This window comes from Lutjanus erythropterus, chromosome 2 (genome assembly GCF_056507025.1).
Source record: "Lutjanus erythropterus isolate fLutEry1 chromosome 2, fLutEry1.hap2, whole genome shotgun sequence".
Taxonomy (NCBI): domain Eukaryota; kingdom Metazoa; phylum Chordata; class Actinopteri; order Lutjaniformes; family Lutjanidae; genus Lutjanus; species Lutjanus erythropterus.
Genome location: NC_139318.1, coordinates 12,006,513 through 12,024,362, shown reverse-complemented (window position 1 = coordinate 12,024,362; position 17,850 = coordinate 12,006,513). Strand labels below are relative to the sequence as shown.

The window sequence follows — 17,850 nt, the reverse complement described above, 5'->3', positions numbered from 1 at the left end:
GAAAGCCACTCGTCCTTTCAGTCACCACCAAACCAACAAACACACAGCAGCACAGCAGTGACTTTTACTGCACTGCTTCCTTTGGGTGTCTGGCAAAATATACCATATGACACTTATGTAACACAATGATCAAGTAACGTGACTTCTTGAATGTGACTTTATGAGTATTTTAAATTTTTATAGGGTCATTGAGTAATTTTAGGGTCAAACTTTATGGGGGAGAGGTGTGCTTATAGTCTTAGCATCTACCCTGCAAAAAAATTAGCCAGTTTACTCTCATATTTTTATATGATTACAGCATATTCATGTACTGTACTTGGACTGCAACTGACAATTTTCATAGTTGACTAATCTGTTGTTTTCTTGCTCAACTGATTACTTGTTTGTTCAAAAAAAAAAATGTCAGAAAATTGTTAAAAATCTCAGTTAGTATTTCCCCAAAACCCAAGATGACATCCTCAAATGTCTTGCCAAAGCTATTCATAGAGAAGTAAAGAATCCAGAAAATAGTCACATTTAAGAAGAAGAAGGAAAGAATTTTGACTTTTTATTCCTTAAAAAATTACTCAAACTGATTAATCCATTATAGAAATAGTTATAGCGACCAATTTAATAGCTGACAGCTAATCAATTACTAAATTAATCATTGCAGGTCTGTACACTGACTGAAAGACTTCACTACCATAATCTTATGTTGTGTGCACCGATGTTGTGTTGGGTGTATCTTCTGTTATGACTTTGAGAATTTAAAATATTTTATTTGTATATTGCGAATATAATTATTAAAAAAATACTAGAAAAGCAAAATAAGCATAACAAATTACAATACCGTGATGAAATAGACGATTTTGCATGAGGCTGTCGGAAAGTAATAATTCATCAGCACATGAGACACAATTGTAAAAAGTCACAATAGGTTTATTGATCCATAGTAAATGAAAAACATAGTAGATGAAAAAACAATTTGCATCATTTTATATTATTTTAAAAAGAAAAGCAAATGGGGAACACGTCTGTCCAGCAGAAACAGCTTAATAAAAATAATAGAAATATCATTTCTAGCATCATTCATTCTTTTCCGTATATGTTTTTTTTTTATTTTGAGGAAGGGAGAACACAAAATATAATTTGAGCTACAAAAACTAAAAGCAAAGCAAAAGAAATCACCAAAATGAAGATTGAGCAGTAACTGAAGCAGAAGGATTAAAGTTGTGTATATATAATAATAATAAAAAGGGAATATTCTTTGATTTCAAGTATCTCCTTTCAGACAAAATACAGATATGCCTGTAGCTATAAAATAAAAACATCTCATACATGTCCTGCATGCATGCCTCATTGTAATTTTCCATTCATAACTTGTTGCCTAGCTGGATCTGTTACAATTATTTGAGTGATGCCCTTTATGTCCATCATTAATTAGAACTCTGAGGATCCATGGGACTGTTTGTCAGGTGAGCTGTCAACATAATGCCTCCCCATGGAAAACAATCAGTTCTGCAGCACACGAACAAACTCACATTAAATACTCTGGAGAGGAGGGATTGTCACTGGTGGAGCCAGTTTCGTGGTAGCAGTTTGCACCGGACAGTTTCTCACACTTGAGTTTGTACGCGTCCCTCTCCCGGATCAGTCTGTTGAGTTCGTGTTTGAGCTGCTCCACCTGTGACACCAGGCTTGTCTTTTCGTGCTCCAAGATGTGTTTCTGCTGGACGCGCTTGAAACGGCACGACTGTGCATAACCTCTGTTTTTCAGGGTCCGCCGCTTCTGCTTCAGACGCATCACCTCGTCCTTGCTGAGGCCTCTGAGGAGACGGTTCAGCTCCCTGACGGACATGGACACCAGCTGGTCGTCTGAGAAGTGGGTCTCGGCGTTGGAGCGCCTGTCGTGGCGGCTGTGCTGCTGCTGGATGTGGTGGTGGTGCGCGCCGAGGACCTGCTGGGCCTCCGGCGACTGAGGGGACGCGCAGCCCATGTCATCTTTGAGATAGGAGGGGTCCTGGCAGTGGCTGCTGGGGATGCCTTGCATGTCGGGGTGACCCGGGAGTCCCGGGTAGTGCTGCACAGGCTCGCTCAGGTGACCGTACTCGTACTCAGCCTGGAAAGGTGGCGGGTGGTGGCCGTGGGGCGCAGATGGGTGTCCCTGCTGCGCCGTGGCTCCGATCAGGGCCTCCATCGCGTCCTCGGGTGTCAGACCGAAAGCCTGAGGGTACATCTGCTGAGGGTAACCCCCGTTGTTGGGTATCCAGAACTGGTCGCCCCCGGGGTTATTTCTCTGCTCGTTTGGGTTGAGGTTTGGCGACGAGGGGACTGAGTTGCAAGGTGTGCTGCCTGGTGTGGAGGAGACAGAGTCTGGTCTCTGAAGCTGGCTGCACGGCCCGATGAAGGAGCGCTCCATCCCCTGCATCGCCTCTTTCTTCACGCCGAACTTCATCAAGTCGAAGTCGCTGACGAAATCCATGTTGGCTTTCTGCAGTCCCAAATGTGAATGCGCCTCAGCGGTCATGTTAAACAACAAGCTGGTCTCTTTAGAGAGCTCCAAATGTCCACAGCTAGTTCATGCAGTCAGTCAAAGCGCGCTCACTTTAGAAAAAAAACAGCAGTAATTCCAAACTTTGACTTCAGCTCAAGAGGAAAAAATACATGCGTGCGTAAAAGCGTCAAACTCTTTGCGGGCTGGTTTCTCTGCAGCGCGCAGCCAGTTTAGCTTCAGCAGCCTCTCACGCAGTAAAGTCCAGCGATGGCAGCGGACTGGACGCACCTCTGGGTGTTCAGCAGAAGCGCACTTTCTTCATAAAGCTGCATTGGCATGATGTCACGCCTTCCAGACTACACCTCCACGCTGCTCTCCAATGAAAACACGCTGGAGAGGACGATTTGCATAAAAGCTGCTCTGTCCACACGAGCTGTTCGTGATCATCATTTGACCAAAACCTGTAAATGCACAGCGACACGTTCCCTTCTGCAGTATGTTCTTTTCTTATATGACTTGTCCTCCATTTTACATTTAGACTTCTACAGAACTGTTTAGATATAATATGGTGTGTTTATGGGTCAAATACACCCAGACTTTTACTTTTAATATTTTCCTAACAAATTCACAGATATATGAGATCATTTTTTCCACTGCAAAACTGTATTAATATAATTTAATTTTAATTTTCTGTCTTTTTTTGTACACTTCAATATATATTTATCGCAAGTCATATCATTGTAATATTGAACAATGACATTTTCACATTTTTCATGTAGTGTTAATGTAAATGTGAGATTTCATTATTAAAGGCATAAGCCTTTCTAACACTTACGTTTAAAAAAACTTTATTGTGAGAAACTGTATCATCATGGTATTTAGATAAGCATGTTTCCTTTTTCTTTTTAAAGCAATCAAACACTGTAAACAATACCAGTGAGGTGGACCACTTCATATCAGTTAACACAGGATGAAAAACAGAACAATGCCCCAGAGCCCTCCATCTCTCCTCCCCAACTCTCAAACACCCCAGGAGTGTTACCTCACATTACACGCAGCCTTTTGGTCTTAATTTAGTTCATATTTCTGTCTGAATTTGTGGTGGTTTATACATTGTCATGACTGCCTCATTTTACTGAGGAGGCACTCATAAAAACAGTCAGTATTACAAATTTGCTCTGACTTTAGAGATAAAGTGAGAGATAAAGCAAACAAATAAACAAAAAAGGACATGTACACAACTATCCCTTTGTCCCACTCCCTATCCTTCCCAGGACTTCATTAAAATTAGACAGTTATCAATGTAACATAGAAGGGGGTGCCAAATCCTGCTGAACTGAACAAGATTGTTTGAACTGTGTAAATTGGTTTCTCTCTTGTTAAAAGAGCTTTAATATTTCTTTCAGGTATAGTTTGACAGGTGGAACCTCTGCTTTCTTCTAGAAAATTAAATTAGGTTTCTTTGCTACAGTAAGTAAAGAAGATGGCAATGGCTTAATTAGTATATGAAACATATCTGATCAAATTTGGAATATGTTATACTAAAATGAGAGAAGAAAAAACAAAGAGCAGCTTCTTCAACATGGCATTTGTCACAAAGATGTGTAAAGATCCAGTGTTATATTGTGATGTCCTGACTGTCTTTCCCTTTTCAGCTGGCTGAAGCTGAATAAGGCCCAGGACTCCTCCTGACACTGTCTCATATCCCCGTCCTCCCTCTATATGTTACATTAATGTAAAGTCTACTCACCTGACTCAGTGTGTTACATTAATGTACACCTCTTGGACTCTATCTTGCATATTGCAAATATACTTATTATTAATTATTTAATACTATATAAATTAATTAATACTGTGAACTTTGCACATTCCTTCCTTGAAATAACAGGCACATATTTTTACAATATACTTTTCATATCTTATTGTCAATTTAGAATTTTTCTTAACTTGCACTACATGCTTTTTCATCCTTTTTTTTTAATTATTATTTTCCCCTGTTATATTTATTATTTTGCACCAACATACCAAGGTAAATTCATTGCATGTGAAAACATTCTGAATAAAAAAGGGAGGCTTTCAGACAGTTAATTTGATGCTGTAGTTGTGACTGTGTTCCTTACAGTTAGTAGATAGGAGAATCCTGGCATCTTGTGGCCATCACTCTACACTGCACAGTGCTACTATCAGCATTCATTCTCAGCTCAGACGTGTGAAACATCACAGGCTGCATGAGTGCAAGAGGGAGCAATTATTTTTATGTGGCCAATAAAATGAGGCTCATATTTTACATGTAAATTAACAAACTGAGTGTTTGTTTACTCTTTGTCTGTAAGCAAAATATTCATGTTGTTGATCAGGTCTAGGGATGTTAACGATTAATGGATTAATTAACGATTAATGTATATTTTGTCTGTCACTTCTCCAGAGCTCACAGCTTTTCTCATGGGTTGGTTTGATCTGCCTTGTTAGTATACAAAATGTCAGATATCGCCTCCCATTTGACATTATTTTGTTTGGTTGAGGATTTGTTTATTATGGACAGGCAGACAAGAGCAGCTGTTTCTAACAAAAGCCTTACTGTTTTATTATTCTGTTCATATAAATTGTTTATCTTTCATGAGGTAATGTTTCACATAAGTAAAGAGCTGCTAGAATTGTTTAAATAAAACTTAAACTGTGAAAAAGATGTGCATTTTGTACATTATTCATTATTAATGGTCAAAATGCACGAATGGACAAAATTTGCAACCTTAATCAGGTCAGCTTAAAACATTTTAGAACTCATCATATCACAAAATCTTCTATCTCCTTCTGTGTTCTGTGTTTTCTCAGTTGTATTCTTCTCATTGTATTCTCACAGTCTGGGACAGCCCTTAGACTTTCCCAGCAGGTCATCCTCTGAGCTCTGACAGCCAGACAAGCGTTTGAAGACTTAACAAAGAAATCCTGAGCCCCCTGACACACAGCTCAGCCGCATCTCTGACACAGTGATCATCTCTGGCATGTTCCAGGATCTGCTGTCTGATTCTGGGACGTCACCCCAGCGGTGTCCAGAGGTGAAACAACTGCACAAGATATCAAAGGGTTAAGAGACGGTCCTGCCCTGAGGTGACCCTCTCAGGCAATGCTTTCTCCAAAGATAGTGAAAGCATCGCTGACAAGATAGAGGACTGAAGCCAAAACCAATAGACAATTCTGTCTGAGAATGTTGAGGCATTGTTTGACATTGTTTCAGTCCAGTTTAGTTGCTGGGAATAAAGGAAAAGAGGAGACAGTGTGACTGAGCAACAAGGATGGCTCAGGGACACATGTTAGGATTTATGCCAGCAGGGCGGGGTCACTGTATGTGCTATAACTTATGCTAATGATAGAATGCTAACAGCCTAAGTGCACATCACCAGCAGACACTCAGGACATATTTCACCACAAAAACACATGCAGTAAAACAGTCACGCCTCCTAAAAATGAATTTCTATGCACCAGTATGATCAATTATAATCATCACAGTCTCAAGAGCTCTTGGAAACAAGGCTTCACTTTATGTGCCTCTGAGAACAGAGACCATCATGCAGACATGGATGTCAATTTGATAAAAAGTCTGTGTGCAAACCCACCTACAAACTCCACCAATCATGCAGCTGCTTAACAGGAGACTAAGTCTGGGGCTACCCTGCAAATGGAGTTTGGTTGCTATGGAGGGAGTGGTATTTGGCTTATATACCAGAGGCTATCTATCAGAAAAGGCTGTCTAACAGTAAGAAAAGGGGGTGAAAAGATTCTAAATATAATGTACACTTCAACTAATATTGATATTCTTAAGTGGGCTTTTTTTTTGAGTGGCTAAAATATGTTTTGCTGTTGACCCTGTCCACAACAGTACATTGCTTAGCTTCCTACACCACTACTCCTGCTGCTTCACCAAACTGGGGGTAGGCTGTCTGCCATCTGCTGTTGGTAAAAAACTGACTAGAGTTGGACGATATGTTAAAACTCTCCAAATGACCGTCGTCAGGTCATCAATCAGTCGTCCCCTGTCCTGCCCTCTTGAGTCTGAGCTGGGAGATGAATTCACTATGTTAGGCACGCTGGGTACGCTCACTATGTCCAATAAACAATCTAAACTTACAAAGTGTCAAGAAATTAAATAGTCTTTCACTTATTTTCCTTTTTAAACAGAGAAACCCAACCACACACCTTCTAAATTCAAGTTTCTCTCTTTTACTGAACTGAAAGGAGCTTAATTGGCTCATTAAATCCTCAGAAAATTCACTCCATTCAAACTAGATATAAAAACGTAAAACTCAACAAAACCATCTTTGATAGTCTACCTACTCTTTCAACAACCACCAACTCTGGTTTGGTCGAATGAAATCCTTAATTCACTGCGTGAAAAGAGTGCAAAGACTCCATTTCTGCAGGCTGTTTATCTCACTCCTAACCCAGCTCAGCACACTCACAGTCCAGCGACTGGCTGTGTGCACTGAGTTGCCATTTTGCGCTGCAGATTTTGAAATGTTTGAAAATATTCATGAAGTGTTCTTTCTACTGCAGAAGCCGATCCTAAAATGAACAAACCTTTAAAAAGCAGTCACAAAATGCATCCTGCATCACAACATTCATTAACTGGCTGTAGCTGGCATAATCAGCACCATGAAGACAATTAGAAAAGGGTTATCATGTGGATATCAACAGTCATTCATTTGTTTCACTCAAAATGCTGAAATAAAGTGTGACTGCTGAAGAATAGGGAACAAGTCAAACAAACCCTATGTACTGTCAGAACAGCCAACAAGAAAACCAATGATTGTTTCAGCCTCAAGAAAGGAGAAGAGAAAACAGAAAAACATAAATTTTCAGTTTTCCTTTGGTGGATGTCCTCTGTCTGTGGTCTCCTGACAAGTCTTTGTCTCTCTCACTTGGTGTATACACAACATCTTTCCCACATGGCAGTGGGGTTCTGTGTGTTTCAGGGGCTATTTTGTAAACACAAAGGGCCATAACTAAGAGTTAGCTTCACTTACATTGTAGTCCACAGATAACAAACATGGAGCGAACAAGTAGCATTAGGAGAAAAACCATGGCCAGACAACATAAAGCTGAAGTCATGATTGCTGGAGAACAACTCAGGTATAAATGCAGAGACAGTGGACTATGAAATGCTTACAATCAGGCTTATGGGAGATTCAAGTTCTAAGGGTAGACGTATGGTTGATTTTAAGTTTTTAGTTCAGGATTGTGGCTAATTTGAATTTAATTTTAAGGTTGAGGCTTCACGATGGAAAACTGATCAAGGACCGACGCTACCACCTGCGCACATATCCCAACTGCTTTGTGGCACAGGAACTTATAGACTGGCTTGTGAGCCACAAGGAATCTCCCGATAGAGTAACAGCTGTCTGCCTCCTGCAGCACCTCATGGATAATGACATCGTTCACCACGGTAAGAAGGAAGCAACAACAAAAGTGGATACTCAAACACTTTCTGTCCAAATGAGTAAATATTACTGTATCTTTATTTACAGACTTGCTAATTTCAAAACTTATTTTAAACTTTTATTTTCCTTAGTCTGTGATAAGAGGTCGGTATTCAAAGATGCCAAGTTGCTGTACCGTTTCCGCAAGGACGACGGCACATTTCCCTTCAATACGGAGGTGAAAATCTTCATGCGAGGACAACGACTGTATGAACAGTAAGAGCTGCTGTTTGTTCTGTGCTCAGATTCTCTTGTTTGAGGAGCAGCTGACCTTGAAGTGCAATGTAAACTGCAGTCATGATGACACACACACACAACAATATGATTACTAGGTTAGGATATAATTTCACACACAGCAACACAGTAGCTCATCTCCTGTCAGATATATACTCAACAAAAACATAAACACAGCATTTTAGTTTTTGATCCCATTTTTCATGAGTTGAAGTAAAAAGACAGACTTTCTCTGTGCACTCAAAAGGTTTATTTCTCTCTACATCTACCTGGCTACATATACCATTTTTTCCCAAGAAAGCAGAGTCAGGACCGACACTACTCTGCCTCTGATTGGTTTAGACATGAGAAGCAATTGGTTAAGGTTAAGGTAATAATATAAGTGAGAAGGTGAGTGGTAAGAAGTAGGGCGGGTCATGACTTTGCCCTCATGGGAAAAAAAAAAGGTATCTGTAGACTTATGTGTAATAGCACTTGTTCAGTGCCTAATAAATGTTTTATTTAAAATAAACCAGTTAAAATGACCAGTTAAAGGAACACCTGTGCAATAATCATGTTGGTTAATCCGCATCTCTGTATGCTACACTTGTCAGGTAGATGGATGACTCTTGGCAAAGGAGCAGGGCTCACAAACACGGATTTGAACGAAATGGTGAACAAAATTAGAGAGAAATAAGCCCTCTGTGTGTACAGAAGACGTTTTAGATTTTTCACCTCAACTATTTATGCTTCTGTTGATATACTACTGGTAATTTTGTCAGTTGAAAAGTAATGTGCATGTGGCGATGCTCCTAATTTTTGTGTGTTCATGTCTGCGTCTTCAGTCTCATTGGGGAAAAGAACTCCATCTTGCAGCTAAGAGAGGAGCATGGTGTTGCATATCAGCGCTCTTTCCCTGGCTGCCAGTTGATTGACTGGCTCCTTCAGAACGGAGAGGCAGAGAGCCGGCGTCGGGGACTGGAGCTGTGCCGCGCATTGCAGGAGCATGGCATCATTCAGCACGGTGAGCGGCGTCCTCATTTGCCCTTTGATGTATGGCACCAGCAATGAGCTGGCTGTCAGTGGCTGCTAGCAATGGGTGGCCAGCTGGGACGTTTCGCAATCTAAAGCACATACACTCACCAACTCTTTGTGATACATCCCATTATTTCTGTTCCTCTGTTGTTTTGTGCTCTCTCTCTCTCTTTCCCACTCCCACCACTAGTGGCAAAGAAGCATGAGTTCTTTGACAGTGGACTGCTTTATCAGTTCTGCATCAATTTTCGCCGGCGTCGGCGCCTGTCTGAGCTGTTAAATGAAAGCGAACGTGACGATGATGAAGGCATGGCAGTGTCAACACAAGAGGACAGCCATCCTGAAAGTCCATTTGTTGTGCGCAAAAGCCGACCTCAGGGGGGCAGCAGTGCTTTTCAGTCTGGTAAAGACAAAATATCTTGCCTTTTTGTGCTTCATTCACTTTGTTGTGAATTCTAATTATTGCATATCAATTTTACTGCTAATTTAATTACAGCGCTGTCTGTAAAGGTGCCCATAGAACCTAACAGACCTGTGATGCTACACGTATCTCCCAATTTGATACTATCATGATACTTAGATGCCAATTCTATATGTATTTTGATGTAGAAGTATGGCAATTCAAAATGCCAATTTATTGAGATTTTTATTTACTCTAGATCATGGGAAAAAGGTTGAATCATCATAATGCCTGAAAGTATGAACACAGGTCATTTTAATATTACTGCAATTGTGTTGCTACCTTCTGCTAATGCGTTACTGGGAATTTCCATTATATATATTTAGCATCGAGCTAACAGACTAAGAGCTGTTCAAGTATATAAAGAAAAAAATCAATTCAGCAAATCCAAATACTGATTCAGGAAACATAAATTATGAGGGCTTGTCATTAAAAAAAATACATATACAGTTAGAGGTAAACTGAATTAGAATGAAATGACCTTTTGTGAAACATGGTGACTTGAGGGGGTATACTGATACAAGGTCACTTGGATGATTTATGACAGATTGTTAAGAGTTTTCATTGTTAAAGTATATACGTACTGTATATACTTTTTCCTCTTTTCGCTAATGCACTTGTTACAGGCAAAGAGGTCGAGAAGAATGAAGAAGAGAGGTTTTAAGAAAAGATTACTTGCTGGTGTCGACATATTGCATTCCCTGTAAGCATTTAATGTGAAAACAATAAAGACAGTTTAAAATAACAAATGTATTTACAGTGGGGTCCAGGAAAGACGTGAAACAGGTTACCAGTGGACGTCGAGGCAGCTTGAATTCCCTTCAGCTCCACTCTGAAAGTGGATTTCCATCTCTTGTTCAGCTGTCCTCAACTTCAGTGGCGAGATGCAATCCTAAATCAGGTGAGTGTCTAATTAACATTCATGTGACAAATCTTTCAAAAATGTGTATTGAGGCTTGCTTGTGTGAAGTTGGTTAATTATTAAATCTTTTAATAATTTTACAGTTCTTGAAAGAAACTTTACATGTGAAGAGTTACTGGCACCTGGAGCACCCTTCATCAAGAAAGTGTTGACGGTGAGTTACTGTAATGACTTAACCATGTCTATTTAAGAGCTAACACTTATGTCATGTGCAGGATTTAACAGCATTCAGTCAGTGTAACCTGAGCAATAATCCTACAACATCTAGAACTGGATAATTAAAGCATTTATCTGTAGGTACAAGGGACAAAACTAAACTTACTCGAGGTGAGCTTTGCCTACAGGTTTTGTGATACCAACATAAAAAAATGTCCATTTAAATCAGTTACACACTCAGGCATCTTCATAGTTCACATCAGAACAACAACTCAACACTTTCTTGAAGTCACTTTTTCATCTGGACTGATGAAGTTGTATTTGACCAAGTAAACTAAACTATATAGATACTATTTAATTTCTACATTAAGTGTAATTTATCTCACCCTCTGTCCATCCCAGGTGATAGGAGACGCCCTGGGCTGGGGCTTTGTTGTCAGAGGCATGGCTCCCTGTTATGTGCAGGCTGTTGACCCTGGGAGTCCCGCAGCAGCTGCTGGAGTTAAGGTTAGATATATGTTACACACATGGCACAGAAAGAGAAAATGCTATTAGAACCTCAACGGTATATTTGACTCTGAGACAAAAATAATACCTGTTTACTTCACGTCACATTTTCTTTAGGTACGGCAGTTTGTGTGCCAGGTGAATGGACAGTGTGTTCTCTACCTGGATTACAGGACAGTGTCCAGACTGGTGATGACAGGAACTCGCACTGTTGTACTGGAAGTTATGGAACCACTGGAATGACACAACAACTATCTTTAAGTCAAGCTCTTGTTTGAACACAATGACTAGATTTGTTGGAACTGAAATATAATAAATACAGACTCATTAAAAAATATGAGTCATAATCAGTCAGTGGTTTGTTAATTTTTAAAAGGGGGAGTGACCCAAACCCTGACCCAACTTAAGCCAAATCATATAGTAAAATCTATATCTGCAGCCATGTCTTATCTAAACTATTTTGTTACAGAGGAACAGTGGTCTGTGGGTGTATTTTCAACAGCACAGGTCCTACTAAAAGAAGAAAGAAATATTATAGTATTATAGGAATATGCTATTCCATAACTACACTTTGCTACTTGTTGCTTTGATCATGACAGTGACACTAATTTATAATGTATGTAGGCCAGTGATTTTCAAAATGGGGTCCCTGGGTACCACTGAGGGCCTCCTGGGATCCTTCCACAAAATGCAAGAAAATTGTTCAAAAATAAAAAATTGAATAATAATTATGTGGATTATTATGAAATATCATTTGTAATAATATATAAACATCATTCACCACGTCATAAGTTGTCAGTGTTGACCTGGACTGCTACCTGCCGCCTGCCAAGCAGCTGTGCTGCTTTTGAAATTTAGTGCTACCTTAAAAAATCTGACACATTTTTGGAATGGAAGAGACTTGACAAGCTGAACAACTGCCAAAACTGCAAATGCAAATGGCAATGTATGCACTAAATGTGTTCTCTGCTGTAAGACCCTCTCAAATGAGTGCTTCAAAACATCTAAACTTCAGCGTGACTTGAAACAAACACACACAAAGGCCATAAAAACAGTCCACTTTGGATTTTTAAAGATATGTTGCAAAAGGTGGGCCTGGGAATAAGATAATGCTGTTGGCGGGCTAAGGCACGTAAAAGTTTGGGAACCCCTGATGTAAGCAACAACATAGTATAGAACTGGGTATTTATACTATATAGTGGCAGGTTAAAAAAGGTCATTTTGGTCATTTTTCATCATTTGATGAAAAGGGGGGGTCATTATCAGATATATACAAGTAAATACCTTGTTTCATCTCATTGGTTGATGCAGTTGATGTGAAGATATGAGTAAAGTCTCAGCAACATTTCAGACGTAGATGAACTGAGTTTTCTTGGGTTTAACCCCCACTACGCCTCTGTTCCTAAGTGTTCATGTGCTCATTTGTGGGAAACAGATATCAGTCAATAAAGAAAGACTAGAGTTGTACTTGCGGTGTTTTCATGAACGTGCAATCCTGAACAATACATGTACAGCATTGCATTATTATAACCCAAATTAATTTTACTAACTTTTGGTCATTCAGCCACTGCCCAGCTCCCTGCTACGACTTCCGTCGTTTTGTCGCCGCCATTTTGGATTGAGAGAGTTGGCTCACTTGGAAAAGATAACGATAGCTACCGGTGCCAGCACAAGAATTGCACAGAGGACACTGTGTGGTGCTGGCAGTCTTCATGTTTGGAGAATATTGTTTTCATGAGATGTGCGCCAGTCTGACCTACCGCTCGTCCCTCCAGCTAGTCAGCAGCTGCAGCAGAGCAGATGTGACGGCTAACTAGCTAGCTTAGTAAGCTAGCTGAGCATCAGCAGCACCGGTGTTCTTTGAGGATAGCGAACAACATCATCATCGGTCTGTACGCCCCCGACCAGCCTGTTAACTTCTTTGTTAGCTCTTTATGTGGTGAAGCAAGCAGTGTACAGCTACTCCCTAGACGTATCATAAGGTGAGTGAAACACATCGACTGGTATCATCAGAGAAAATGAAGAAATAAATAACGCCAACCGGCTGTGTAACGCTAGCGTTGATGCTAAGTACAGTAGGTGACCAAGCCTGCAAGAGCGGGCAACACAGCTAATGTTGGCTAACACATAGCAACGTTACGTTAGCAACAGTGCTAACAACGTGTACTGTAAATCTCTGGTTCCAGAAATCACAGTAGACCCAGGAGAAAGACAACTCATACACCTGCTTTCTGTTTCACAGAGGTCATTTCTGGTCAAATCAGCAATCAATTGGTAATTAAAGCTATCTTGAAGCATGCCTGCTGAAACAGTTATAACGTTATTGGGCCCCTGAAGAAAGTCGTATTCATAGATAACATTGTCATGTCATGATATGTAAATAAGTTGTTGACAGTGAGTTAATGAATGGAGACACGTGTTCAAAGAGCATGTCGCCTGTTAATGAAGTCACTCTCATGATGCTGGAGATGATTGAACTGTCATGCTAAATAATATTTAAGAATTTGCTCACTGTTGTTTGGATGCAAATCAACCTACCTCGGACTAATAAGTCATTTTGTTTTCTGCTTGTCAGAAGAGATGTATCAACTTCCAGTGAATAATCTTACAAGAATCAGGAGAGCCAGGAAACAAGTGAAGAAGGCACTTGGAGACATTGGACTGGAGTTTTGCAAGGAGGCAGCAGAGGTGAATATAAACTTAAAATTAAAATGAGGCATATTTTGACTTATGCAGCCTGTAGTGTGAGTAAGTCTTTTTAATCTCTGTGACAGTATTAAAGGTCCAGTTAGAAAAGGTTTTATTAAAAATGTGAGTTAAATGTGACAACTAGATTTTATGCTGGCTCACCATAAATAAATAATTTAGATAACAAATTCTTATAAGTAGGACTTCACAATCAATTGAAATATTATCAAAACTGCTCAAATACATCATCCAATTTGCAAAAGCTTAAATTTTGTGATAAATGAAAAATGTGTGACAAAACCGCAATGTAATGAAATACTTTAGTGCTGCTGAGATGCTCTGGCCTACAAATCTTTGTTCTGCAGATGTTTGGTGCAACATCAACAACAACAAGTATCACATCATCATTTTTATTTTTTTTCCCAGTGAAAATGAAAATTATAATTCATAAATAATCATTCACTCTAATCGTGAATCATATCCCAATCGCAATATCTGAATATTTTTTTCTACTATATTGTGTAACCCTAAATATAACATAACATGTATTATAACACATATGCCTTCATCTTTTCAATTCTTTCCACAGGAGTTCAAAGAGTTTTGTCCGAATGAGCAATTTGTAAAGGGCACTCTTTGCCTTGATATCTGTGGATGGGATCCATCATACTCTAAAACACAGGTAAGAAAAAGTGCTCAAGGCATTTTCAAATGCTTCTCCGCAAATCACTATATTTGTCTTAAAGCCATTATTTTCTCTCTGATGTCTTTTAGGAATACCGATCGAAGCCATTTTGCTGCACAGAGTGCTCATTTTCTTCCAAATACTACTCAGGCTACAAGAATCACTTCCGCAATGTACACAGGAAAATCTTTGAGAGTAAAATCCTGCTCAACTGTCCATACTGCACATTCACTGCAAGCAAAAGAACATTGGAGACACATGTTAAAATATTCCACATATCCAGTTCAACACGCCAGAGCTATGGAAACTCGCAGGCAGCTGCACTGGGAAAGAAGGACAAAACATACCTTGATAGAATCAGACAGGGAGATGCTGTAGAAAAAGCAATGTACTATTGCAAAAAATGTACGTTCCGGGACACACTCTATAACGTAGTGAGAAGGCACATCTATAGGGAACATTTTCAGCATATTGTGTCACCATATCTCGGTATGGTTTCAGAATCATCTGTCAGAAATGGTGCTAGTTCTGTCAATGGCAACAACATCCTCTGTAAACGCTGTCAGTTCTCCACTCGTAGCTACGAGGCTCTAGTACAGCATGTTATAGAGTACCACGAGCGCATTGGTGCTCAAGTAACCACCATGATTGGACACGCAAATATCATCGTTTCCAAGACCCAATCCTTCCCAGTCGCATCTCAGAAGACCCCTCTGATGATTAGCAGGGGCCATACACCTAGAGCTGACCAAATAGCTCAGCCAGTAATTGGCTATTTAAAGCCAGTGGCCCCTGTTATTAAAAGTCAGTCTTCCATCACAGCCAGTCAGGTGGCTGGCAACAGCACTGTGGCTGAAAATAATTCTGCAGGTGTAAACACAGCACAGACACAGAAGTGGAAGATATGTACCGTTTGCAATGAACTTTTCCCTGAAAATCTCTATAATGCTCATTTTGAGAATGCACACAAGGCAAAGAAAGTGTGGGCACTGGCTAAGTACATCATGAAAATCCACAACTTCACCAGCAAGTGTTTGCTTTGCAACCGCTACCTACCCAGTGATACACTGCTTAACCACATGCTAATCCATGGGCTCACATGTCCACAGTGCCACTGTGCTTTCCACAATGTTGAGAAAATCATGGAGCATGCAGCTCAGGCTCATCCTGACGAATTTGTTGGACCCCCTGGTGCATCACCTCTAACCTTTGACCTCACCATCAAACAAGAGAAGTCCACTAATGTACAGCTTGTTGTTCTCACTTTCAACATGAAGGAATCTATCAATGGTCAAGATTCGCCATCGCCCTCTCAGAATAGTGTTCCACCTCTTGTCAAAGTCAGCGCTCCCAGAATGATTGAGAAGTTGAATGAACCACTTGCTGCTCGAGGTTTCCCTGCAGTGACGTCTCAAAAGAGTGAAGTTGGAAAGACTCTGTGTCCACTGTGTTTCACCATCCTCAAAGGTCCCATCTCTGATGCTTTGGCCATGCATCTGAGGGAACGACACCAAGTGCTCCAAACAATGCATCCAGTTGAAAAAAAGATGACATACAAGTGCATTCATTGCTTGGGGGTGTATACCAGCAACATGGTGGCCTCCACAATCACACTGCATCTAGTGCAGTGCAGGGCTGTTGGCAGGACCCAGGCGAGCCAAGGTTTCAAGTCTGCCTTGACTCTCAACTCCTCCGGGGCTGGTTTTCTCAAGAGGCAGCCGCCAATGCATACTGCGTCCAACCCCAAGAGGATGAAACTGAGCAAGGACGCAAAGATCTCCACAGCCGTTGGAAGTAGGTCAGAATCCGACGGCCTTGCTCTGGATCCTAGAAGCTATGAGCACAAGACGTACGAAGCCAGGAAAAACTTCCTGACTGCCTACTTCAACCGGCGACCGTACCTTACTCCTCAAGAAGAGGAGAAGCTGTCTGGAAGTCTGTGGCTGTGGAAGTCTGACATTTCAACTCACTTTGCAATCAAGCGAAAGATGTGCGAGAAACAGTGTGAGACCAGGAAAGTGGCTGTCCTGCTCGGGTTCGACATGCACGCAGTCAAGAAAGTGAAGCATAACTTGATATTTGAGGAGAGCAAGTCTGATGGCACCTCAGCGGGGAAAACTGGAGGCCTCAAGTCTGGGACTCCAAACACAGACCAAAACAAGCCATGTGAGACAGAGACACTGAACTGTACCTTAAAAGTCAGCACATGCACAGAGACCATTTCCATTGACTCAGACAGTGAGCCAGAAACAGACGATAAACCTACCGAAAATGGAAACATTGACATAAATAAACACAATGAGAATCTAAAAGCAAAGGAGCCAGCAAAGCTGATAGATGAGACAGAACCTGTGACAGACGAGACAGAACCTGTGATAGATGAGACAGAACCTATAACAGACGAGACAGAACTTGAAACGGACGAGACAGAACCTGTAGCGGACGAGACAGAACCTATAACGGACGAGACAGAACCTGTAACGGACGAGACAGAACCTGTAACGGACGAGACAGAACCTGTAACGGACGAGACAGAACCTGTAACGGACGAGACAGAACCTATAACGGACGAGACAGAACCTATAACAGACGAGACAGAACCTGTGAACTTGGACGACCCTTCTAAAGAGAAGGAGAGCACTTTGCAAGATGGGAAAGCAAATGCTTGGATGACCTTCTGTTAGTGTGCCTTGGTTAAAAAACAGTTCATTTTAAAAGGAGTGTATGAATTAAGACAAAGAAAAAACACAGTTACAAATCAAATATTTGGTCAAATGGCACTGTTCATCAAAACTCTTTAAGTCCAGATGTTTCCTCCAGATGTTACCAGTGTTGGAAAGATGGAAAAAAGTTGCATCATAGTACATAAGTATATACTGGTATATGTAAGTGACATTGTATATATTTTAGCCATTGTTCTTTGTTAGTTTCTTCATATGATCTGTGTTATTCACCTTTAAACTGTCTCAAGATTTAAGAAATTATAATGCCAACTTCCCTACTTCCATAGTTTTTGTTTTCTCAATCGTGACAAAAGAACTGTATGAATTTATCATTTCACATTTAGGAAGTGTAGGATATGCTAATTGCTTATGTACACGTTTTAATAAATATGTTTGTTTAATAAAAAACATAAGTTCTTTCCTACACCAACCACTGTCTGTGACAATTATCTTTTGTGCCAGTTCTAATGAAAACAGCCATTTTAAGCACATTATGTGCCGAATTTAATGGAGC

At 40.4% G+C, this 17,850-nt stretch overlaps 3 protein-coding genes and 1 long non-coding RNA gene across 4 annotated transcripts; 2 read left to right on the top strand and 2 right to left on the bottom strand.

Moving 5' to 3' along the window:
- Positions 1–897: 897 nt before the first annotated feature.
- On the bottom strand, positions 898–2,799 carry mafbb (v-maf avian musculoaponeurotic fibrosarcoma oncogene homolog Bb). The gene has a single exon (XM_084728328.1). It carries the CDS (start codon positions 2,504–2,506, stop codon positions 1,517–1,519), a length of 990 nt encoding a protein of 329 aa, XP_084584454.1. The 5' UTR covers positions 2,507–2,799; the 3' UTR covers positions 898–1,516.
- Positions 2,800–7,211: 4,412 nt separating this feature from the next.
- On the top strand, positions 7,212–11,590 carry LOC146331211 (DEP domain-containing mTOR-interacting protein). The gene is made up of 9 exons (XM_084728301.1): positions 7,212–7,600; positions 7,735–7,913; positions 8,040–8,163; positions 9,006–9,184; positions 9,386–9,598; positions 10,416–10,556; positions 10,661–10,731; positions 11,136–11,240; positions 11,358–11,590. The coding sequence occupies exons 1-9, from the start codon at positions 7,518–7,520 to the stop codon at positions 11,481–11,483; spliced, it is 1,221 nt and encodes a 406-aa protein (XP_084584427.1). The 5' UTR covers positions 7,212–7,517; the 3' UTR covers positions 11,484–11,590.
- On the bottom strand, positions 10,417–12,902 carry LOC146331210 (uncharacterized). The gene is made up of 4 exons (XR_014771464.1): positions 12,791–12,902; positions 11,403–11,474; positions 11,120–11,229; positions 10,417–10,547 (listed from the first exon to the last, which is right to left on the bottom strand). It is a non-coding gene; the product is annotated as an uncharacterized LOC146331210 (long non-coding RNA).
- adnpa (activity-dependent neuroprotector homeobox a) lies at positions 12,872–17,766 on the top strand. Its single transcript, XM_084728288.1, has 4 exons — positions 12,872–13,222; positions 13,816–13,928; positions 14,518–14,610; positions 14,703–17,766. The coding sequence occupies exons 2-4, from the start codon at positions 13,821–13,823 to the stop codon at positions 17,295–17,297; spliced, it is 2,796 nt and encodes a 931-aa protein (XP_084584414.1). The 5' UTR covers positions 12,872–13,222; positions 13,816–13,820; the 3' UTR covers positions 17,298–17,766.
- Positions 17,767–17,850: the final 84 nt, after the last annotated feature.